The sequence below is a fragment of the Ranitomeya imitator genome, chromosome 5 (genome assembly GCF_032444005.1).
Source record: "Ranitomeya imitator isolate aRanImi1 chromosome 5, aRanImi1.pri, whole genome shotgun sequence".
Classification (NCBI taxonomy): Eukaryota; Metazoa; Chordata; class Amphibia; order Anura; family Dendrobatidae; genus Ranitomeya; species Ranitomeya imitator.
The window spans coordinates 452,183,991-452,210,394 of record NC_091286.1 but is presented as its reverse complement, the minus strand read 5'-3'; the positions used below and the strand labels follow the sequence as shown (position 1 = coordinate 452,210,394).

Below are 26,404 nucleotides of genomic sequence, written 5' to 3'. Positions count from 1 at the left end.
GAGAAAATAACTCCCTGGATGAGGGAGCCAAGTGACGGACCCTCACCGATCTGCTATAATCTGTCCTTCATATTGGTCATCTAAACCTATGCTCGGACAACCCCCTTTAATAATTCATACTGTACATTCAGCAGCATATACTTGAACCTTCCATAGCGATCCCAAGAACAGGGCTCTGAAACCCGAGGTCCACACTCAGCAGACCTCCATATTGAGTAGAGTGGAGGAACACAAGCGTGACCTCTGATCCATTCAATTTCTATGGATAACAGAGATAAATGGGACAAGGAAAGTCAGCTCACCACATTCAGATGCACTGTGGTTAGACAGGGATCATTACACGGGGCCTTCCTAGTCGGGACGTGATGGCAGCATACAAAAGAAAGAGGCCGGTTCTCAAGCGAAAACAAAAGCAATTGGATTTGTCTTGGCTGGAGAACCACCCTCTTTCTTTTGTATTCCTTTTCATGGGACTGCTGGCGAAAGCCAAGCAGTCCAACAATGAATGGTGTGGAGGTCTCTGCTCCATTCAAGATGTAGCTCTGCAGGTCCTCTTTCTCACAGTCCCAAATGTTAGACCCATAGTAATCAGTAAATTATCTTCAACCAATAGGGGTAACTTTGTGTTTGGGAATAGCCCTTTAATTATGTTCTACATTTATATACAATGTGGGATGGAAAAGATTAGCCTTATATACAGGTGCTTCTCACAAAATTAGAATATCAAAAAGTTAATTAATTTCAGTTCTTCAACACAAAAAGTGAAACTCATTACATATTGTCATAACAAACAGTGATCTATTTCAAGTGTTCATTTCTGTTAATGATGATTATGGCTTACAGCCAATGAGAACCCAAAAGTCATTATCTCAGTAAATCAGAATAATTAACAAAAAATACCAGCAAAGGCTTCCTAAGCATTTTCAAAAGGTCCCTTAGACTGTTTCAGTAGGCTCCATAATCATGAGGAAGACTGCTGACTTGACAAATGTCCAGAAGGCAGTCATTAAACTCCACAAGGAGGATAAGCCACAAAAGGTCATTGCTAAAGAAGCTGGCTGTTCACAGAATGCTGAATCCAAGCATATTAATGGAAACTTGAAAGGATTATTAAGAAAAGGCCATTCAAAAATTTGGGGGAGATTCACCAGGAGTGGCCTGCTGCTGGAGTCATTGCTTCAAGAGCCACCACACACAGACGTATCCAGGACATGGGCTACAAGTGTCACATTCCTTGTGTCAAGCCACTCATGACCAACGGTCGAAGCCGGAAGCGTCTTACCTGGGCAAGGAGAAAAAGAACTGGACTGTTTGCTCTGTGGTCCAAGGTGTTGTTTTCAGATGAAAGTAAATTTTGCATTTTATTTGGAAATCAAGGTCCCAGAGTCTGGAAGAAGAGTGGAGAGGCACACAATCCAAGCTGCTTGAGGTCTAGTGTGAAGTTTCCACAATCACTGATGGTTTGGGGAGCCATGTCATCTGCTGGTGTAGGTCCACTGTGTTTTATCAAGACCAAAGTCAGCGCAGCCATCTACCAGGAAATTTTAGAGCACTTCATGCTTCTCTCTGCCGACAAGCTTTATGGAGATGGAAATTTCAGCAGCAGGACTTGGCACCTGTCCACACTGCCAAAAGGACCAATACCTGGTTTAAAAACAACAGTATCACTGTGCTTGATTGGCCAGCAAACTCGCCTGACCTTAAAGGGAATCTGTTACCCCATTTTAGGCCTATAAGCCAAGGCCAACGCCATCAGGGGCTTATCTACAGAATTCTGTAATGCTGTAGATATGCCCCCGATGTAACCTCTAAGATGAGAAAAAAGAGGTTAGATTATACTCACCCAGGGGCGGTCCCGCTGCGGTCCGGTCCGATAGGAGTTGTGGTCCAGGTCTGGCGCCTCCCATCTTCATATGATGACATCCTCTTCTTTGCTTCCTGTTGCGGCTCCTGCGCAGGCGTACTTTATCTGCCCTGTTGAGGGCAGAGCAAAGTACTGCAGTGCGTAGGCGCCGGGAAAGGTCAGAGAGGCCCCTGGGTGAGTATAATCTAACTTGTTTTTCTTACCTTACAGTTTACATCGGGGGCTTATCTACAGCATTATAGAATGCTGTAGATAAGCTCCTGATGGCGGTGGCCTTAGCTTATAGGCCTAAAATGGGGTGACAGATTCCCTTTAACCTATTGTCAAGAGGAAGATGAGTGACACCAGACCCAACAATGCAGATGAGCCGAAGGCTGCTATCAAAGCAACCTGGGCTTCCATAACACCTCAGCAGTGCCACAGGCTGATCGCCTGCATGCCACGCCACATTGATGCAGTAATTGATGCAAAACAAGCCCCGATCAAATACTGAGTGCATTTACTGAACATACATTTCAGTAGGCCAACATTTTATATTTTAAAATAATTTTTCAAGCTGGTGTTATAAAGTATTCTAATTTACTGAGATAATGACTTTTTGGTTTTCATTGGCTGTAAGCCATAATCAACATTAACAGAAATAAACACTTGAAATAGATCACTGTAATGACTCTATAATGTACGAGAAACTGAAATAAATTAACTTTTTGATGACATTCTAATAAAGCCCCTGTAATCAGTCATTTTAAATAGTTAACAGTAAAGACTTTTCTCAATTCCTTTATATTACTCCACAAGCAAGGTGTGCAACACATCTTTCATGAAGGGTTAATAGCCCATCCACCACTCACCCTAATTCGATCATTCCATCCATAAACTCCTGCTTTGAGAACTCGCATTGTGTGGCTGCTCTGAATTTCCATGCAATAATTAACACACTGACGCTGGCAGGATCGAGCGCCAAATCATCGCAGAACTGCTGGATACCATCTATTCCAATTTTATTTTCATCGTGAGGGTCTGCAAAAGGGAAGAAGGTAGTAAAGTGCGCACATAACCAGCGTGCGAACCGATCATCATCAACAATCACTGCCAAAGGGTTAATGAAGTGTCAAAGCAAGCAACATCGATGAAAGTAATCCACATGGGGCAGAACGAAACCAAAAATCATTCTGCAAACAGTTTTTAAAATGTATCAAAATCATTTGCACATAAAGCAATTTGTGTACAAAAATCAAGAATAAGTTGCAAGGTTAGCAAAGTGTGCAGTGTACATGTCTGCAACACCTTGTAAAATGAGGAATTCATGGAAACTAACATCCAATGACTTCCAGAAATTTGCTACAGGGAATAGACCAGGGGTGGGGAATCTTTTTCTGGGAAGGGCCATTTGGATATTTATACCATCCTTCGGGGGCCGCACAAACTCCGCCCACAAAGTGCATCCTGAATCTGGCACTGGTGTCAGGACGTAATCTTTTATTGCATGCCCTTCAGTGTTCAGTAGTGAACACTGCATGTGTGTGCTAACAGAGCAAGAAGAAATTAATGAGCTGGTTGTAACCAAAATACACCTCCCTGCCCAAGAATGTGGTCCCTGAGAATGTCCTTGGGGGCCTGATAAAGGTCATCGAGGGCCCTGGGGCCTGAGATTCCTCACTCCTGGAATAGAATAAAACCTCTTGGTTACATGAAAATCCTGGTCAAACTTTTTTTTTTCTTTTTTACTGCATTTGGGCAAAACCTGTAATCCATGCACTGCGGCATAGGAGAAGCTTCACTACAGCTCTTCCAAGACCTTTCATTGTAAAGTCACCAGAAGCAGGTTATTGGCCCCAAGTCAGCAGAAGCCATTCACATTGTGCCTGGCGGAGAGAAGAGGCAAGCGCCCCTCCATCGCCATCTTCTAGATTACTTATTTCCTTGATTCTGGCAAAAGTCAGCAAATAGAAAGTCTTGTAATGGAAAGATGCTGCACATGGGGATTTAGAAGCACCAAGACACTACAATCTTTAGCGAGAGGCATATCTCCTAGACTATGCGGCATGCAGGTATTAGAAATGGTAAAGCTTCTCCCTAATGGTCATGTGTGACTGAAGAGTGGGACATCTAGTGGTCACAAAGCTGAGCTGCACACTCTAAGATTGTAAGCCATCATAGATAACTTCTGTAATGAGGTGTTGGACTACCTGTGCTTTTCCTACGAGCAGCTCAGTGTCTGCTGGCTTGCTTTTTTAAGGCGTCGATCATAAGTACTAGACAGGCTTAAAACATGCAAAGATCTGTTATTATTATGGACACTTTCTGCTATTTTTGTTCACCTCTGACTACGACTACACGCTGCGAGATATCAGCCTCTATATTTAATGAGGCCTAATTTGGCTTTTATGACCAACCGTATAGGAACCATAATATTTTATTTTGTGTGCTGATGTAGCAATATCAGAGATTGTTTTGTACGGGGTGTTATTTGTCCATGGCGTCATTCTGGGGTGTATGCAACTGATTACCCAACTTCTATATGGAGAAAGAGAAAACTATTCCGCCATCATTTTAGCCAACAAATAAGTTAAAGTTCCTCTGTGTCAGCACAATTAAGGCAACACCAAATGTATATTGTTTTATGTAACTTTTATTACTGTTGCACAAGATAAACAGTTTGAAAAAAACCTATTTTTGTATCTCCATATTCCAAGAGCCACGTCGTTCATTTGCCATCAAAACAGCAGTGTTGAGACTCCGTTTCTGCGTGATAAAATGTTCTTTTCCATGGTAACATTTTAAGATAAATACAGCTTTTTATTAGGATGTGTTCACTTTTCAAGGTTTGACAATTCTATTTTATTGTTCCATTATGAAGGACAGAACAATAGAATAAAGTCAAACAGATCTGATGGATAACTGATGCCAACCTAGTCGGGGGGAACCCAATGAATACTATGGGGTCTGTCTGGGTGCATTGTATAAATCTTTTTTACCTGTTACAACTGACACAGAAGGGATCCTCGCCTAATAATCAGCGCATCAGATCAGCTTTTGTATTATTCTGTTTATCTGTTCCTCAAACTGGAACAATTGGAATGTCCAACCAAATTGGGAGTTAGCTCTAGCCCTTTTGGAGGTGTAATGAATAAAAAAACAGCAATTTTTATGTAAAAAATAAAGGTCATTCAAAATAATATATACTTTGATCTGCAGGTTGATTTAACCCCTTAATGACCACCAATATGTGTTTTTACTTGTCTGCGACAAAAGACTGGCATCCACCGACGGGAGACAATCCAGCAGCTGTCGGCTGTACACTATAGCTGACAACTTGCTGCATCAGCCACAATCAGTGTTTGTACCCAACTATAATATTTTAACCCCTTAAATGCTGCTGTCAATAAGGATTACAGCACCTAGATGGTTAACAGTGTGGGGGCTTCCTCTTTAACCCCATCGGCGCCCTGAGATCTTGATCATGTGGTCCTGATGTTTGCCATGGCGATTCAAGGCCAAATAATGACCCTAAGGTCTTACAGCTATAGTGGCCTGTTCTGAAGATACCAGCATTTAGGTGGTAAAAATAAAATTCTTCATTCTGGTTATGTCTCTTTGCATTAAGTTCTGAAAAGCACCTGAAGGGTTAATAAACTACATGAAAGCAATTTTGAATACGTTGAGGGGCGCTGTTTTTAAAATGGTCTCACTTTGGGGGGGGGGTTCAATATACAGGACCCCCAAAGTCACTTCAAATCCCTAAAAAATAAGTTTTGTAAATTTCCTCGAAAAAAATTGACTGCTACATTTTTAAACCTTCTAAAATGCTAACAAAATATAACAACATTTTACAAATGGTGCTGATGTAAAGCAAACTTGAGGGAAATGTTATTAATGTTTTTCTGTGGTATGACATATATGTGGTATGACAAATATTGACATAAATTTGCCATTATCATAAAGTACACTATATCATGAAAAAAAAAAATCTCAAAATCACTGGGATATGTTGAAGCGTTCCAGCGTTATTACCACATAAAGTGACACTGGTCAGATTTTAAAAATTTGTCCCGGTCACTAAGGGGTTAATAGAGACAATACAAAATTTATAGTTTTCTTATGTTTTGCTGAATAAAAAAAATACTTAAAACAAAAAACCAAGTCATCATATTTTGAAACCTAACTTTTTTTTTTTTCTGTAGATAAAGTTGGGTGAGGGCTTATTTTTGGAGGTACATGCTATAAGTTTCACTGGTGCCATATGAGAGCAATCTTGCCTTGTGCAGGCGTGTACTATGGAGGACAGAGAATGAACTTCAATCCAATGTTGCAGCCAGCGGGTAAGGAAAGGGTGAATCAAACACCCGAAAACCCCGCCCCTATGGCTGAAGATTGTTCCCTCCAAATTCAGGTGACAAAGTCCCTTTAACTAACTTCTGAATATCCTTCTTAAAATGTAGTGCCCAAAACTGGACATTAACAACACACCGGCATGGGGGCACATTATTCTACGACTGTGACGTGATCATGAGTCGCCGATGGGTTGCTATATGACAGCAGGCCGGGCATCAAAGACCATGATTTTTACTACCGTATGTGCAGCAATACTATGGCATTGCTGTAATTGGCACAAGCAATCAGACAATTGCATGTACAAGTCCCTTAAGGGGACTAGAAATACAGTGAAAAGTAAGAAAAAAAATCACCTCCATTCCCCCCCCTTAAAAAGATAATTAAAAAATATACATATATGGTATCGCCATGTTCAGAAATACGAGGAAAAAGCTAACATATTAAACACCATCTTCTCCACGGTATTCACGGTGGAAAATGAAATGCTAGGTGAAATCCCAAGAAACAATGAAAACCCTATATTAAGGGTCACCAATCTAACCCAAGAAGAGGTGCGAAATCGGCTAAATAAGATTAAAATAGATAAATCTCCGGGTCCGGACGGCATACACCCACGAGTACTAAGGGAACTAAGTAATGTAATAGATAAACCATTATTTCTTATTTTTAGGGACTCTATAGTGACAGGATCTGTTCCGCAGGACTGGCGCATAGCAAATGTGGTGCCAATATTCAAAAAGGGCTCTAAAAGTGAACCTGGAAATTATAGGCCAGTAAGTCTAACCTCTATTGTTGGTAAAATATTTGAAGGGTTTCTGAGGGATGTTATTCTGGATTATCTCAATGAGAATAACTGTTTAACTCCATATCAGCATGGGTTTATGAGAAATCGCTCCTGTCAAACCAATCTAATCAGTTTTTATGAAGAGGTAAGCTATAGGCTGGACCACGGTGAGTCATTGGACGTGGTATATCTCGATTTTTCCAAAGCGTTTGATACCGTGCCGCACAAGAGGTTGGTACAGAAAATGAGAATGCTTGGTCTGGGGGAAAATGTGTGTAAATGGGTTAGTAACTGGCTTAGTGATAGAAAGCAGAGGGTGGTTATAAATGGTATAGTCTCTAACTGGGTCGCTGTGACCAGTGGGGTACCGCAGGGGTCAGTATTGGGACCTGTTCTCTTCAACATATTCATTAATGATCTGGTAGAAGGTTTACACAGTAAAATATCGATATTTGCAGATGATACAAAACTATGTAAAGCAGTTAATACAAGAGAAGATAGTATTCTGCTACAGATGGATCTGGATAAGTTGGAAACTTGGGCTGAAAGGTGGCAGATGAGGTTTAACAATGATAAATGTAAGGTTATACACATGGGAAGAAGGAATCAATATCACCATTACACACTGAATGGGAAACCACTGGGTAAATCTGACAGGGAGAAGGACTTGGGGATCCTAGTTAATGATAAACTTACCTGGAGCAGCCAGTGCCAGGCAGCAGCTGCCAAGGCAAACAGGATCATGGGGTGCATTAAAAGAGGTCTGGATACACATGATGAGAGCATTATACTGCCTCTGTACAAATCCCTAGTTAGACCGCACATGGAGTACTGTGTCCAGTTTTGGGCACCGGTGCTCAGGAAGGATATAATGGAACTAGAGAGAGTACAAAGGAGGGCAACAAAATTAATAAAGGGGATGGGAGAACTACAATACCCAGATAGATTAGCGAAATTAGGATTATTTAGTCTAGAAAAAAGACGACTGAGGGGCGATCTAACAACCATGTATAAGTATATAAGGGGACAATACAAATATCTCGCTGAGGATCTGTTTATACCAAGGAAGGTGACGGGCACAAGGGGGCATTCTTTGCGTCTGGAGGAGAGAAGGTTTTTCCACCAACATAGAAGAGGATTCTTTACTGTTAGGGCAGTGAGAATCTGGAATTGCTTGCCTGAGGAGGTGGTGATGGCGAACTCAGTCGAGGGGTTCAAGAGAGGCCTGGATGTCTTCCTGGAGCAGAACAATATTGTATCATACAATTATTAGGTTCTGTAGAAGGACGTAGATCTGGGGATTTATTATGATGGAATATAGGCTGAACTGGATGGACAAATGTCTTTTTTCGGCCTTACTAACTATGTTACTATGTTACTATGTATGGTAGTTACTTACCGATAACGGTATTTCTCAGAGCCCATGACAGCACTACCAGAGAGAGGGAATCCGCCCTTCTGGACAGGAAACCTACAGGATAAAAATGGCGGTACCTCTCTCCTGCGTCAATTTGGTTTACATAGCATCAGAGGTCCTCCAGGTTAGTGACAACAGGAAAATATACAATTTTAACAAAATACTTATCAGGATTACACCATGTCTAAATTAGAAACACACATTTCATATAATAAGGTGCTCACCGCACACGTGATAGGGTGGGAATAAGCAGGTGCTGTCATGGGCTCTGAGAAATACCGTTATCGGTAAGTAACTACCGTATTCTCAGTCGCCCATGACAGCACTACCAGAGAGAATTACAGAGATCATTGCTTTAGGGAGGGACCACAGCCTGCAAGACCCTTCTTCCGAAGGCTAAGTCAGACGAAGAGGCCAGGTCTAAGCGGTAGTGCCTAAAGAAGGTTGAAGGTGATGACCAGGTGGCCGCCTTGCAGATTTTGTCTATTGGTACCTCCGACCTTTCGGCCCAGGAGGTCGCCATGGCTCTTGTAGAATGCGCCTTGAGCCCTTCAGGAACTGCGTTTCCCGTGGACGAGTATGCCAAGGCTATCGCATCAGTTACCCAGCGAGCTATAGTGCTTTTGGAGGCTTTGAGTCCTTTCCTAGGTCCCTGAAAACAGATAGAGAGACCCTTCCTTCCTATACTGTCGGGAGGATTCTAAGTAGTGTATTAAACACCTTCTCACATCTAAAGTGTGGAACTTTTCCTCTTTTTTATTTTTAGGGTTTGGACAAAAGGAGGGAAGGATTATTTCTTGGGACCTGTGGAAATTGGAAGCAACCTTGGGTAGATAAGCGGGATCTGTTTTTAGTATTACCCTATCATCCATGATTTGTGTGAATGGAGGGTTCGTAGATAGAGCCTGGAGGTCACTAATTCTACGGGCAGATGTCAAAGCTGTGAGAAGGGCCGTTTTGAAAGATAAGATTTTAAGTGGTAATGAATCTATGGGCTCGAATGGAGGTTCTGTCAGAGCTGATAGGACTAAATTTAAGTCCCAGGTCGGAAGGCTTCTGATTTTTAAAGGTTTAGACCGTATCGCAGCTTTAATAAACCTTGTTACCCATGGGTTAGAGGCAATACTCTCACTGTATAATGCACCTAAGGCCGCTATTTGCACTTTTAAGGTGCTCACCGAGAGGCCCATATCTAAGCCTTTTTGCAGACATTCTAATATTTTGACCACTTGGACCCCGTCTTGTAATTTTACCCCAGAGGTGGACAAAAACTTTTTCCAGCTCTTACCGTAGATTTTAGTTGTTACTGATTTTCTACTTTTTAATAGTGTAGACACTAAATTATCTGAAAAGCCCCTTGCCCTTAGTAGTGACCTTTCAAGTTCCACGCTGTCAAGTGGAGGTTTGCTGGACTGAGGGTGGAACACCGGTCCCTGGTATAAGAGATCCGGAAGATCCGGGAGAACCCAGGGATCGGAGACCGATAGAATTCTCAGCCAGGAAAACCAGGCCCTTTTGGGCCAGAAGGGGGCTATTAGGATGATTCTCGCCCTGTCCTGCCTGATTTTCCGCAGAACAGCCGGAATAAGAATGTGAGGAGGAAACGCGTATGCTAGACCCTGAGTCCATGGGATCGTAAATGCATCCAGAGCCCGAGGGCCCCCTTTGGGGTTCAGAGAACAGAATTCCCTTACTTTCCTGTTTTCTGCACTGGCAAAGAGATCTATTACAGGAACCCCCCAGATTTTGGTGATCCGATCGAAGATGCTTTGGTTTAGTGCCCATTCCCCCTGTTTTAACCGGGTACGGCTTAAGAAGTCTGCTTTTTGGTTCTCTACCCCCTTTATATGCAGCGCAGAGAGGGATAGGAAGTTGTCTTCTGCTAAGATGAAGATCTGGAAGGTAGCCTTCATTAGGGCTTGGGATCTGGTTCCCCCCTGATGGTTCAGGTAGGCTACCACTACCTGATTGTCCGAAAAAACCCGGACATGATGCCCCTGTAGGCTGGGAAGAAAATATGATAGAGCGTGACTCACTGCCCAAAGTTCTTTTTGATTTGAAGATACCTCGTATTCTTGATCTGTCCAGACCCCCTGAGTGATACTGTCGTCCAGGTGAGCTCCCCACCCCGTGGGACTGGCATCCGTGGTAACTATCCGAGATGTGTCTATTACCCATGGAACCCCCTTTGATAGGTTGTTGGGATCTAACCACCAGGCTAGGGAACGAATAGTGTTTGAATTTAGAGACATGTTTCCTTCTAGGTGTCCCCCCAGTGTAACCTGATTCCTCAGAATATCCCACTGGAGATCCCTCGTGTGAATTTGTGCCCACTGTATTGCCGGGAGACAAGCAGAAAGGGACCCCAGCAGTGACATCGCCCCTCTCAGGGTCATATGAGGGTTTGAACGAGCTCTGGACACAAGATTTGATATTTTCTGTTTTTTCTGGTCTGGAAGACGACATTCCTGTGTTATCGAGTCCAAAGTGAGGCCCAAAAACTCTTGAACCCTGGTCGGTTCTACAGGTCCTTCTCAAAAAATTAGCATATAGTGTTAAATTTCATTATTTACCATAATGTAATGATTACAATTAAACTTTCATATATTATAGATTCATTATCCACCAACTGAAATTTGTCAGGTCTTTTATTGTTTTAATACTGATGATTTTGGCATACAACTCCTGATAACCCAAAAAACCTGTCTCAATAAATTAGCATATCAAGAAAAGGTTCTCTAAACGACCTATTACCCTAATCTTCTGAATCAACTAATTAACTCTAAACACATGCAAAAGATACCTGAGGCTTTTATAAACTCCCTGCCTGGTTCATTACTCAAAACCCCCATCATGGGTAAGACTAGCGACCTGACAGATGTCAAGAAGGCCATCATTGACACCCTCAAGCAAGAGGGTAAGACCCAGAAAGAAATTTCTCAACAAATAGGCTGTTCCCAGAGTGCTGTATCAAGGCACCTCAATGGTAAGTCTGTTGGAAGGAAACAATGTGGCAGAAAACGCTGTACAACGAGAAGAGGAGACCGGACCCTGAGGAAGATTGTGGAGAAGGACCGATTCCAGACCTTGGGGAACCTGAGGAAGCAGTGGACTGAGTCTGGTGTGGAAACATCCAGAGCCACCGTGCACAGGCGTGTGCAGGAAATGGGCTACAGGTGCCGCATTCCCCAGGTAAAGCCACTTTTGAACCATAAACAGCGGCAGAGGCGCCTGACCTGGGCTACAGAGAAGCAGCACTGGACTGTTGCTAAGTGGTCCGAAGTACTTTTTTCTGATGAAAGCAAATTTTGCATGTCATTCGGAAATCAAGGTGCCAGAGTCTGGAGGAAGACTGGGGAGAAGGAAATGCCAAAATGCCTGAAGTCCAGTGTCAAGTACCCACAGTCAGTGATGGTGTGGGGTGCCATGTCAGCTGCTGGTGTTGGTCCACTGTGTTTCATCAAGGGCAGGGTCAATGCAGCTAGCTATCAGGAGATTTTGGAGCACTTCATGCTTCCATCGGCTGAAATGCTTTATGGAGATGAAGATTTCATTTTTCAGCACGACCTGGCACCTGCTCACAGTGCCAAAACCACTGGTAAATGGTTTACTGACCATCTTATTACTGTGCTCAATTGGCCTGCCAACTCTCCTGACCTGAACCCCATAGAGAATCTGTGGGATATTGTGAAGAGAAAGTTGAGAGACACAAGACCCAACACTCTGGATGAGCTTAAGGCCGCTATTGAAGCATCCTGGGCCTCCATAACATCTCAGCAGTGTCACAGGCTGATTGCCTCCATGCCACGCCGCATTGAAGCAGTCATTTCTGCCAAAGGATTCCCGACCAAGTATTGAGTGCATAACTGAACATTATTATTTGTTGGTTTTTTTGTTTGTTATTAAAAAACACTTTTATTTGATTGGATGGGTGAAATATGCTAATTTAATGAGACAGGTTTTTTGGGTTATCAGGAGTTGTATGCCAAAATCATCAGTATTAAAACAATAAAAGACCTGACAAATTTCAGTTGGTGGATAATGAATCTATAATATATGAAAGTTTAATTGTAATCATTACATTATGGTAAATAATGAAATTTAACACTATATGCAAATTTTTTGAGAAGGACCTGTAGTTTTGACTTTTGGAGATTTAGGAGCCAACCTAACTCTGTTAGGATTTTTATCACTCTGTCGCATTGTTGGCGACAATGTTGGGCTGAATTGCTGACAATTAGGAAGTCGTCCAGATACGGTATTATTAGAATGTCTTTTTCTCGTATGTGGGCCATCATTTCCGCTACCAATTTGGTAAATATACGAGGCGCTACCGAGATGCCAAATGGAAGGGCCTTGTACTGGTATTGTTTTATTTCTCCTCCCATGACTACCGCTAGTCTGAGGTATTTCTGGCCATTTTTGTGGATGGGGACATGATAGTAAGCGTCGCTGAGATCCAACACTATCATGAAGCAATTTGGAAACAGGTTTTTTATTGTTGATTTTATTGATTCCATTTTGAAGGATTGATTTTTTACATAACTGTTTAGTTTCTGTAAATTGATTACTGTGCGGAAAGAACCATCCGGTTTTGGGACCAAAAATAGTGGGGAAAAGAACCCTTTGCCTCTTTCCAGTAGGGGAACTTCTTGGATCACATCTTTCATTATGAGCTTTGAAATTTCTTGTTCCAAGGCCTGTTGTTGCTGAGGTGAGGGTTTTAGTGGGGTGACCACATAGTTTTGGGGAGGAAGGGAGGTAAAGTTTATTTGAAGTCCCATCTTTATCAGATCTAAAATCCAAGTATTGGTTGAAATTTTTTCCCAGGCCGGAAGGTATTGAGACAATCTCCCTCCCACCCTGGGGAAGGTGTCACTTAGGGTTTTTTTTATCTCTTGGGGAATTACCAAAGAGGAAGCCCCTATCCTTCCTTCTCCCATCATCCCATCTGTTCTGTTCCCTTGCAGGACGTCTCCGAAAAAACTTCCTACTCCGAAAGGGCCGTCTAACAAATGGTGCGGCTAGGTTAGGGAACCCCTTCTTATCCCCCGCTTTTTGTAAGATGTCATCTAGGGTTTCCCCAAATAAGAATTTCCCCTCACATGGAATTGAACAGAGTTTTTGTTTGGTCTGTAGGTCGCCCGGCCAGCTTTTTAACCACAGCGTCCTACGAGCTGCCATTGCTGCTGCTGCGGTGGCTGATGCTGCTGCTGTTGTAAGGGCTGCGCCTGCTGGAGCTACTGGTCGCTGTCCTCCATTATTAGGACTGCATGCAGCAAAGAGCGATTCCACAGCGGTGTTTAAATACTATATTTGGCGCCGATTCACCCCCTCCTCCAGGGCTGTGTTCCAGGAAAGCGCTGATCCCCCTTGGATCACTGAGCATGCGCGCTCTGCCCGGGACCCGGAAGTAGTGTTTTCTATATCCGGTGCGGCGGCCATCTTGGTGTCCTTACACACACCATGCCACCGCTCCGAATCAGGAAGTGCCTCTGCCGCCGAGGCACACCGGGTCCCCGAAGCCCCTACCCCAATCCGGGGAGGCGGCCGCGCTTCCCTCCGCGCACTCTGCAGCCCCATCGGACCCAGCAGTGGCGGCGTTGGACACCGCGCCAGCCGTGACAGGGGCCTCCCCGCCGTCATAGGTCGATTGGTCGGCTCCGGATCTCAGGTACCATCCTAGAGGGTTCCCTGTCAGGACAGGAAACCAAAACTGACGCAGGAGAGAGGTACCGCCCTTTTTATCCTGTAGGTTTCCTGTCCTGAAGGGCGGATTCCCTCTCTCTGGTAGTGCTGTCATGGGCGACTGAGAAAATCTGATCAAAATATAAAATTACCGTAAACAGAAAAAAAATTCAAGAATCATCTCAAAATTATGTTTTCTTGATCGCTGCAATACCACAAACAATTAAAAACGTCATGTCTATTCCAATATGGTATCACTAAAAAACATCTCACCCCGCAAAAAAATAAGCCCTCTGACAGATACGTTGACAGAAAAATGAAAAAGTTACGGGTCTCAGAACACGGCGACAACCTAATTTTTATTATTTTTTTTTTTAACTTCTATTTTTTTTTCCACACAACTAATAAAAAAATGGACATTTGGTATCACTGTAATTGTACTGATGAGCAGAATCCTACTGCAAACTCATTTTTACCACAAAATGTACACCATATAAACTATTTACAAAAGCGAATGTCAATTTTTTTCTTAACTATTTGTCCCCACTTGGAATTTTTTTATGTTTTTCAGTACAGTATGTGGTAAAGTAAATGGTGTCATTCAAAACTGCAACTCATCCCGCAAAAAACAAGCCCTCATATGTCCACATCAACAAAAAAAAAAATTTAAAAAAAGTTACCATGTCTCTGAAAAGAAGGGGAGAACAATAAACGTGAAATCGGAAATTGCCAGTGTTGTGAAGTGGTTAATTTATGCCAAAAAAATGGATGTAAAGAGCAAACTACGGTCTACTAGCAAGTTTAAAAAGGGGCAAATTGAGAAAAAATTGAATGTCTTACAATCTAGCCAATTTGTTATGAGACATAAAAGTGCTGTCCCAAATCAGTGATTAATGAGGACCTGATCAGAGCGCCACATGAAGACCCCCCCCCCCCCCCACCCCCAGGCCGCCCCGGGGCACGGACATAACATTAACTACAAAAAAAATGATGAAGGACAGCATCCAATCCAGGTGAAAAAAACTTCTTTTATTGTGCCAAGTGCAACGTTTCAACCATCAAAGGTCTTTTTCAAGCATACAAAATGATTAAAATGGCGGCTTTAAATAGGGAATGGTTGTAAATCCCACCAATCTCTTTACAAGAAACCGCCCATATAATTTACATACAAATATATAATACAGTAAACAATATATAAAAACACACATTAATACATCACATCTACCTAAATAAATGTGTCAATTCTTATTTATATGGAGAGATTCCTAATAAAACCGCTATAGATGTCACTACTAGCACATGGAGTACATCAAACGTAAATAAACAGAAACATGCTGTTGTGTCTAAACCAATCGTTACATCAAAAGGTGCTTTGGTCACTAATTCACTACCAATAAGATGTAACTTAACAAAGAGTGGTCACATGTCCAGTTTAAACCAATCACAACTCTAAAAAAGTCAACAAATCAAAGTGTTATCTCTAGCATGGTCTAATACCAGGACTGACATTGGCTACCAAAAAATGGTCACATGTCCAGTTTAACCCAATCAGAGCTCCAGATATATCAGTAAATCACAGCACTATCCCCAGCATGGTTTAATAAAAGGGCTGCCATTGGTTACCAACAAAGAGTGGTCACATGTCCAGTTTAACCCAATCAGAGCTCTAAATATCAGCAAATCACAGCGCTACCTCCAATATGGTTTACTACAAGGACTTCCATTGGCTACCAACAAAAAGTGGTCACATGTCCAGTTTAACCCAATCAGAGCACCAAATAGATCTTACTTGCCTAACATTTATATACCATATCCATGGTTTCTTGAAAGGAAGGGGACCAATATATCTTTATACACACTATACACGCTACCCAGAAAACCACCTGTTTATTTCTTTTCTTCTAGTAAAAGGCACCCATCATATTGGGGATTCCCAGCCAGTATCCCCATGCTGGTACTAACCAGCCTCAAGCTGCTTAGCATTTGTGATCTGACGAGGACAGGCACATTTAGCTTAAAGTGGCCATAGCTATCTTACTAGAATAACAATGCTCGCAAACGCCAGAAGCCTGACAAACAAGATGGAAGAACTAGAAGCAGAAATATCTACAGGTAACTTTGACATAGTGGGAATAACCGAGACATGGTTAGATGAAAGCTATGACTGGGCAGTTAACTTACAGGGTTACAGTCTGTTTAGAAAGGATCGTAAAAATCGGAGAGGAGGAGGGGTTTGTCTCTATGTAAAGTCTTGTCTAAAGTCCACTTTAAGGGAGGATATTAGCGAAGGGAATGAGGATGTCGAGTCCATATGGGTGGAAATTCATGGAGGGAAAAATGGTAACAAAATTCTCATTGGGGTCTGTTACAAACCCCCAAATATACAAAAAACCATGGAAAGTATACTTCTAAAGCAGATAGATGAAGCTGCAACCCATAATGAGGTCCTGGTTATGGGGGACTTTAACTACCCGGATATTAACTGGGACACAGAAACCTGTGAAACCCATAAAGGCAACAGGTTTCTGCTAATAACCAAGAAAAAATATCTTTCACAATTGGTGCAGAATCCAACCAGAGGAGCAGCACTTTTAGACCTAATACTATCTAATAGACCTGACAGAATAACAAATCTGCAGGTGGTCGGGCATCTAGGAAATAGCGACCACAATATTGTACAGTTTCACCTGTCTTTCACTAGGGGGACTTGTCAGGGAGTCACAAAAACACTGAACTTTAGGAAGGCAAAGTTTGACCAGCTTAGAGATGCCCTTAGTCTGGTAGACTAGGACAATATCCTCAGAAATAAGAATACACATAATAAATGGAAAATGTTTAAGAACATCCTAAATAGGCAGTATAAGCGGTTTATACCTTATGGGAATAAAAGGACTAGAAATAGGAAAAACCCAATGTGGCTAAACAAAGAAGTAAGACAGGCAATTAACAGTAAAAAGAAAGCATTTGCACTACTAAAGCAGGATGGCACCATTGAAGCTCTAAAAAACTATAGGGAGAAAAATACTTTATCTAAAAAACTAATTAAAGCTGCCAAAAAGGAAACAGAGAAGCACATTGCTAAGGAGAGTCAAACTAATCCCAAACTGTTCTTCAACTATATCAATAGTAAAAGAATAAAAACTGAAAATGTAGGCCCCTTAAAAAATAGTGAGGAAAGAATGGTTGTAGAGGACGAGGAAAAAGCTAACATATTAAACACCTTTTTCTCCACGGTATTCACGGTGGAAAATGAAATGCTAGGTGAAATCCCAAGAAACAATGAAAACCCTATATTAAGGGTCACCAATCTAACCCAAGAAGAGGTGTGAAACCGGCTAAATAAGATTAAAATAGATAAATCTCCGGGTCCGGATGGCATACACCCACGAGTACTAAGAGAACTAAGTAATGTAATAGATAAACCATTATTTCTTATTTTTAGGGACTCTATAGCGACAGGGTCTGTTCCGCAGGATTGTCGCATAGCAAATGTGGTGCCGATATTCAAAAAGGGCTCTAAAAGTGAACCTGGAAATTATAGGCCAGTAAGTCTAACCTCTATTGTTGGTAAAATATTTGAAGGGTTTCTGAGGGATGTTATTCTGGATTATCTCAATGAGAATAACTGTTTAACTCCATATCAGCATGGGTTTATGAGAAATCGCTCCTGTCAAACCAATCTAATCAGTTTTTATGAAGAGGTAAGCTATAGGCTGGACCACGGTGAGTCATTAGACGTGGTATATCTCGATTTTTCCAAAGCGTTTGATACCGTGCCGCACAAGAGGTTGGTACACAAAATGAGAATGCTTGGTCTGGGGTAAATTGTGTGTAAATGGGTTAGTAACTGGCTTAGTGATAGAAAGCAGAGGGTGGTTATAAATGGTATAGTCTCTAACTGGGTCGCTGTGACCAGTGGGGTACCGCAGGGGTCAGTATTGGGACCTGTTCTCTTCAACATATTCATTAATGATCTGGTAGAAGGTTTACACAGTAAAATATCGATATTTGCAGATGATACAAAACTATGTAAAGCAGTTAATACAAGAGAAGATAGTATTCTGCTACAGATGGATCTGGATAAGTTGGAAACTTGGGCTGAAAGGTGGCAGATGAGGTTTAACAATGATAAATGTAAGGTTATACACATGGGAAGAAGGAATCAATGTCACCATTACACACTGAATGGGAAACCACTGGGTAAATCTGACAGGGAGAAGGACTTGGGGATCCTAGTTAATGATAAACTTACCTGGAGCAGCCAGTGCCAGGCAGCAGCTGCCAAGGCAAACAGGATCATGGGGTGCATTAAAAGAGGTCTGGATACACATGATGAGAGCATTATACTGCCTCTGTACAAATCCCTAGTTAGACCGCACATGGAGTACTGTGTCCAGTTTTGGGCACCGGTGCTCAGGAAGGATATAATGGAACTAGAGAGAGTACAAAGGAGGGCAACAAAATTAATAAAGGGGATGGGAGAACTACAATACCCAGATAGATTAGCGAAATTAGGATTATTTAGTCTAGAAAAAAGACGACTGAGGGGCGATCTAATAACCATGTATAAGTATATAAGGGGACAATACAAATATCTCGCTGAGGATCTGTTTATACCAAGGAAGGTGACGGGCACAAGGGGACATTCTTTGCGTCTGGAAGAGAGAAGGTTTTTCCACCAACATAGAAGAGGATTCTTTACTGTTAGGGCAGTGAGAATCTGGAATTGCTTGCCTGAGGAGGTGGTGATGGCGAACTCAGTCGAGGGGTTCAAGAGAGGCCTGGATGTCTTCCTGGAGCAGAACAATATTGTATCATACAATTAGGTTCTGTAGAAGGACGTAGATCTGGGGATTTATTATGATGGAATATAGGCTGAACTGGATGGACAAATGTCTTTTTTCGGCCTTACTAACTATGTTACTATGTTACTATGATAGTCTATATTCAGACCCCACAATAATAAACCATAGGAAAACTCTCCATACAAAACACCAATGAAAACAACCAATTATTAAAAACAAACTACACTGACTAGATACCGCACGTATATTTAAGAAGCACATAACTGTAGGTTATATTCAATATTCAAACCTCCCGGATAAAGGGAACCAAGTCTAGAGATCCACTTTAGTTCTTTCTGTTTCAACAATCTGACCCTATCCCCTCCTCTCCTCAAGGGGGGTGCACTGTCAATTACCCTAAACCTCAACTGACTAACCGAGTGACCACTCTCCCCAAAATGCTTAGGCACCGGCAATTCCACCAATTTGGTCCTGATGGTACTTTTGTGCTTACCAATTCGTGCCTTGACCTCCATGGTGGTCTCACCTACGTAGGTCAAACCACATGGGCACACTATCAAATAAATAACAAAGCTGGAGGTACAAGTGTACCTCCCCCTGATATAGATTTTCTTCCCCGTATGGGGGTGATAGAAGAAATCACCTTTAATTAAATTTAATTAAATTGCCACAACAGGCATACCCCAGGCAGGGAAATTTTCCCATCCTGGGTGGCGCCAATGACCTTTGTACAGTTGTCCGTTCAGGGCCGATGTCAGACCTAACAAGCTTATCTTTTATGTTATGACCCCTCCTAAATGAAAAAAATCGGGGGTTGAGTAAACCCATCTACTCCAGGAAGACCTTGTTTTAATAAACCCCAGTGTTTAACCAGGATATTATTCATTTGGAGACTAGCTGTATTGAACGTGGACACGAATGGAATTCGCATGTCTTTACTCATTTTATTTTGTTGTCTTGTATCTGTCCTAGAGATCTCCTTAACTCTCTTCCTATGTGTTGTAACTGTGCTGTCAGGATAACCTCTATCCACAAATTTCTTGCACATCACATCTAGCCTGGAGTCAAGGAGTGACTCATCTGTCACAATTCTGCGAACCCTCAACATCTGACTCCAGGATAGGGACTCAACCATATTTCTGGGATGATGGCTATTAAACTGCAACAAGCTATTTCTATCTGTGCTCTTGACAAAAAGATCTGTCTTTAATGAAGATCCATCTTTATAGACCAATGTGTCCAAAAATTGAACTTGATCATATGAATGTGTCACTGTAAATCCTAACTCAGGGAAGATGTTATTAAGCTCACAATGAAATTCAAGAAGCTCCTGTAAATGTCCCTCCCATATCACAAAGACGTCGTCGATGTAGCGCCACCAGGCCCGGACATGGGACCAATACCTGGAACTGTACATGTACTGCTCCTCAAGTACCGCCATATAGATGTTAGCATAAGTGGGGGCCACATTGGACCCCATGGCGGCACCCCTCAACTGCAGGTAGAACTAATCTCCAAAAAGAAAGTAATTCTTCCGGAGAATTAATTCAAGCAGCGTGAGGACCAGACGTGCACAGCCCCCACCCATGTCCGAGCCCGATAGCACCACACCAACGGCCGCCAAGCCTTTAGCATGTTCAATTGAAGTGTATAAGGAGACAACGTCAAAAGACACCAGAATTGTGTCAACTGTCACATTTATATTCTCAATTTTGCCAAAAATACACAAAGACTACTTTAATCCTCCAGGAAGCCCAATCGTGTCTGGTAGGGGCTCTATGTTTAATAAAGTGGCCATTTTTCTTGATAAGGTATTGTCTAAATTTGCCAATTCTGCACGATCATATATCAGGGATACGAATGATTTTCTAGACAAAATTGAGAATATAAATGTGACAGTTGACATAATTCTGGTGTCTTTTGACGCTGTCCTGGTATTAGACCATGCTAGAGATAACACTGTGATTTGTTGACTTTTTTAGAGTTGTGATTGGTTTAAACTGGACATGTGACCACTCTTTGTTAAGTTACAATCTTATTGGTAGTGAATTAGTGACCAAAGCACCTTTTGATGTAACGATTGGTTTAGACACAACAGCATGTTTCTGTTTATTTACGTTTGATGTACTCCATGTGCTAGTAGTGACATCTATAGCGTTTTTATTAGGAATCTCTCCATATAAATAAGAATTGACACATTTATTTAGGTAGATGTAATGTATTAATGTGTTTTTATATATTGTTCACTTTATTATATATTTGTATGTAAATTATATGGGCGGTTTCTTGCAAAGAGATTGGTGGGATTTACAACCATTCCCTATTTAAAGCCGCCATTTTAATCATTTTGTATGCTTGAAAAAGACCTTTGATGGTTGAAACGTTGCACTTGGCACAATAAAAAGTTTTTTTAACCTGGATTGGATGCTGTCCATCATTTTTGGGGGGTATGTACACTTCCACTTTGGTCCGTGGGACTAGGACGGGCATCCCATTGCCAGTTGTGCTGTCAGCTACTCTCTGAATTTCAAATAACATTAACTACAAACTGAAAATAAAGATTAAACAACAACCACAAGACGGATTTCATCAACCAAGGTATCATTGTAATCAGTATAACGGCGCCGACCTGAGACTGTCTGTAGGTTACTGTGCACAATCCTGCTGACAGGTTCCCTCCCGCTAAGGGTCTTATTCCCTCATGGCCCTTTTTAAACATTGACTGGGAATAAGAGAATAGCGGCCCACAGAAATGGAAAATCTCTGGGGTTTCAGCTATCGGGGGTAGTGAAGACCTTTGGATCACGTGATCTCTGTTATTCACTGTTGACACTCTGAGGAAAAAAAAAGGCAGGAATCAGATATTCCTCTGATGTTTTAATCTCTGAACAGGGAAAGTGAAATCCAAATAGTTTAAAAAAAAAAAAAAAAAACGCAAGGAGGTTCCATCTGTCTACCCATGGTCACTACCCAAAACAGGCTTTGAGGCTAGGGTCACATTGCGTTAGTGCAACCCGTTTAGCGCTAGCGGGTTGCGCTAACGCAATGTTTTTACTGTGGCCGCGTCCCGGGGTCGCGGTAACGTCCCCGCTCTCGCAGATCCCCGATCTGCGAGAGCGGGGAACGGACCGCGGGCGCGCCTCGGACGCTGCAAGCAGCGTCCGCGGCGCGCCAGGAAACACCGGCGCGTCGCTAGCGCGTGCCGACCATGGCACGCGCTAGTGCTGCGCGTTCCCATTGCCGTGAATGGGCGCGCTAACGGACGCGCTGCACGGCGTTAATTTCGCCGTGCAACGCTGTCCGTTAAGCGCGTTCCCATAACGCAATGGGAACCCAGCCTTATTCTCAAGCGGTCTCTTGAGGATCTCAGAACCATATAGTCTCCTTACTTCCTGGTTTCTGGCAGGGCTAGCGCTCCTCCTTGTGTGGTGCGAAGCAGAGCTGTAGTATTAAAGGGAACCTATCACCCCCAAAATGGAAGTTGAGCTAAGCCCACCAGCATCAGGGGCTTATCTACAGCATTTTGTAATGCTGTAGATAAGCCCCTGATGCATCCTGAAAGATGAGAAAAAGATGTTGGATTATACTCACCCAGGGGCGTTCCCGCTGCGGTCCGGTCCGATGGGCGTCGCGGTCCGGTGCCTCCCATCTTCTTACGATCACGTGCTCTTCTTGTCTTCACGCTCCGGCTTCCTCGTATTTTGTCTGCCCTGTTGAGGGCAGAGCAAAGTACTGCAGTGCGGAGGCACCGGGAAAGGTCAGAGAGGCCCCTATTTTGGGGGTGACAGGTTCCCTGTAATAGAACTGTAAAGCACAGCACTGCTATCACTATATTTATGGTAAATATAGAGATAACAGGGCATCTGAATATGCACACAGCTCAGGACAGCAAGAGCTGTGATTAGGAGAACTGATCTTTAGCAAGATTTATAACAGTATCTTTTCAATAAGGGCGGGAAAAGGAGGGAGGTGAGCAGCTAACTGCTGCATAGAAATCAATGGGCTAGAGAGAGGTGGCTGGTATGTTAGGAGATAACCACTCTCCTGGAATGTAACTACTGTGTATTCTTGGTCAGTGTCTGAGCAGGCACTAGTGGCCAAGCTCCATGGAAACCATCTGTACTCTACGAAAGATAAAAGCTCTCAATGCAGGAGAATGACAGCACATTGAAAAAGTAAGTCAATTGTAAACTTGCGTATTTTCATGGTAACTAACATTGTCCTACAAAGGCCACCATAATCTGCTCTGTATGTCTCCAAACTAATCTTCTGATATCTTCGTACACGTAATCTCTGGTCCTCTCAAGACCTCTTCCTCTCCATCACACTTACATGCAACTCTATCAAGCATCTCCAAGACTTATCCATAGTATCCCACATGCTCTGGAATTCAGTGCCCCAACACAATCGTTTGTCCACCACATTTGAAGTTTTCCAGTGTAACTTGAAAACACATCTCCTCAAGAAAGATTACAGCCTACAGTGACCCCGCTGCCACATCACCATGAAAGGTCCGGCAACCCCCAACCTACTGTCCCCTTCCCAATTACCCTGTAGACTGTAAAAACACAAGGGCATGGTCCTCTCCTCTCTATACCAGTCTGTCACTGTGAGTTTGGTCAATTAATATTTGTATAACATCAAATGTACGGAACTATGGAATCAATGGTGCTCTAAAAATAAATAGTGCTACTAATAACTGATGAAAGCAATTTCATAAGTTGAGAATATCCCCTTAAAGGGTGACCAAGGAAATTATGGCGTAAAGAGAGCTACCAGATCTGATGCGTGCCTGCCTGTACCCACTTGATCCAGTTCATGGCAGGATCTGATACGATACGATACGATACGATACACTTTATTGATCCCGTGGGAAATTATGGTATCACAGCAGCACAACTTAAATCATAAAAATCATAAAGGAATTACATAGTTGACATGGCACCATTTACTCACAATGAATACCAGAAAAGACTTACAGAAATTAGAAAAAAAAACAACATATTGTCTCCCATTGTGTCACCACAAACAAAAAATAAATAGCAAAAAAGAGAATGCAAAATGGTGGAATTGTATAAAACAACACCAAAGCAGCAGCAGGTGGCGGATTTATCAGGGATGTAGCGCCTTTCATTATTTTATGCAATTTATGGAGAAGCACTTCACGAGGCTACTAAAAGCACTAGAGGAGATAATGTGAGGCTGGAGCTGAGCACTTACCCTTGTATCTGTTATACAGCTGCTCTAACTTCTTTCTGTCCAATGCTCCTTTTACACTTTCTCGGATATAAAGTTCGGGGTTCTGAAAAAAGTTGTCTGTGGCAACATCTAACTTCCAGTCATTCTGTGACAGGCAACTCACTGCAGTCTTTTCACTAGATTGTGTGAAGATCATAAACTGACGAACTTTATCTTTCTGCGAGGATTTCAACTTGTTCTGTGGACGACAAGAAAATTGGGAAATAAATATCCAACTGTGATCAGAGAATGAAGAATAAATATAGTTATATCTCAGCCCAAAATGGGAGGCAACGTGCCTATAAGCCATGGAAAGACGAGAACGCTACAAAGAACAGCAGTACACAGGAGTGTGGACTCCAAAACTCCATCCACGTGCAATGGTATCTCCTACAAGCCCTAGATTATCGGCATGCCAACATTTACCCCCTCCAGACACAGCTAATTTTTGCTTTTTACCTCCCCGAGAGCCATAGCTGTAGGAGGTCTTGTTTTTAGCAGGACAAGCTGAAATTTTGAAGGACACCCACCATTAAAACACCACTACAGCATTTTATTTTAAGTTTACAATTCCTAGTCTTAAACCTTCCAAGAAGAGTTTAAATCAGCTCATGCCCATTATCTTGTGGAATTGCAACAGGTTTTTGCCTCAACTTTCAGCCTGGAGAAACTATTGCTACATCAGACCATACCCATTAGGTAGATGCACAGCATGCGTGATTGCCGCTGGTGTTCTCTGCTCATCTGCAACGTTTCACAGCCAAATCCACACATTATGTGTGGTCTTTGCAAATTCCGCAACACAAGTCAATTTGCACACGTTAAATTCTCTTAACCCTCCGTCACATACAATATTCGGACTAACGAGTTCACATACAATGTGCCTGTCAGGCGCCTGCTGGAAAAATACCTATAATATCTAATGTTTGCAATTTCAGTGCTCTAAAAGTGATCAGTGACCTTCATAGGGATGTAATAAAAGAGACTACACATAATCAGTTGCAAAAAAAAACATTTACTTAACATAAAACTAATAACTATGAAATACAAACTTTTCAAAATTCCCGCCAAATAGTCCCCAGTTCGACTCTCTCAAAAAAATGTACACAGAAAATTTTTGAACACAAACTTAATTTTAAGGTACCTTAAGTACTATTAAAAACATATTCAATCAGAAGTAGATGCTGAGGTTTCCCCAGAAAAGTCACACTTGCAGAGCAAATAGCAAGAATTACACACCATTTTTGCATGTGTCAGGCAAATTGCTTTATGACATTTCAGACATTCATAATTTGAAAGCCTTCTGGTTCCGCTTTCCGTTTGGCAGGTGGTGCATCTCCTTCTTTTGTGAGGTGGTGCAGATGGTGACTTTTCACCATCATCTTCTGGGCGGAACCTTTTGAGCTGAACTTGAAGGCGAGAGGGGATACCGATTGTTTTCACGCTTCTCCTGCGTAGCTCTCCAAGTACTAGTTCATGGGCCAATTTTTTCAGATACAATCGTCTACGGAGTGGTTCAAGCTTGTTTTCAAGATAAATTACTTGTGAATTTATACCACCCAAATTCAACATAGCAAAAAATATGACCATTGGCCAGCGTTTGATGTTTCTGCTGACGTTGAAAGTGGAGCACATCTGATCTGCTGTATCCATACCCCCTTTGGTGGCATTGTAAAATGTAATTATCTCCGGGTTTTTTTCTGCCCCAGTCCCAGGATCGATGGCAGCATCATCATGAAGTGTTGATAGAAGAAGTACGATTTTTTTGGCATGTGGTACATAGGAAACTAAAGCCTTTCCATTATGGAATGCAAACATACTGCTGTACTGTTGTCTCTCTTTCACACTTACAATCTGTGGCGGCAATTCCCTTTTGTTTTTTCTTACAGTTCCCACATATGACAGCTTCTGAATTTTCAGATAATCAATCAGATCACAACTTGTAAACCAATTGTCAGCTGTAATATTGCGACCCGATCCAAATAAGGGTTCAGCCAGTCTTTTTACAACATCAATGGGTTTGTTGCTCACACAGTAAGGACCTTCTGGTTGTTTTCCTGCATAAACTTCCAGGTTGTAAGTGTAGGTCTTACTGGCATCAACAAGGGCATACATTTTTATTCCACATTTGTTTGGCTTTGATGGAATATATTGACGAAAGGCACATCTACCACGAAAACCAGGGAGCATTTCGTCAATAGTGAGATTCCCTCCAGGGTAATAACTTTGTTTACAGTTTACAACAAATCTTTGAAATATATCTCGAATTGGAG

General features: G+C 42.2%; 1 protein-coding gene across 2 annotated transcripts in view; it reads right to left on the bottom strand.

Annotated features, from left to right (window-relative positions):
• DCUN1D1 (defective in cullin neddylation 1 domain containing 1) overlaps positions 1-26,404 on the bottom strand; it is a 50,517-nt gene that overhangs the window by 5,695 nt on the left and 18,418 nt on the right. For both annotated transcript variants that reach the window (XM_069727244.1, XM_069727245.1), the window contains exons 2-3: positions 24,114-24,330; positions 2,716-2,884 (exon numbers count right to left, since the gene is read on the bottom strand). In XM_069727244.1, the coding sequence (XP_069583345.1) occupies positions 2,716-2,884; positions 24,114-24,330 (386 nt within the window). The remainder of the gene's footprint in view (positions 1-2,715; positions 2,885-24,113; positions 24,331-26,404) is intronic.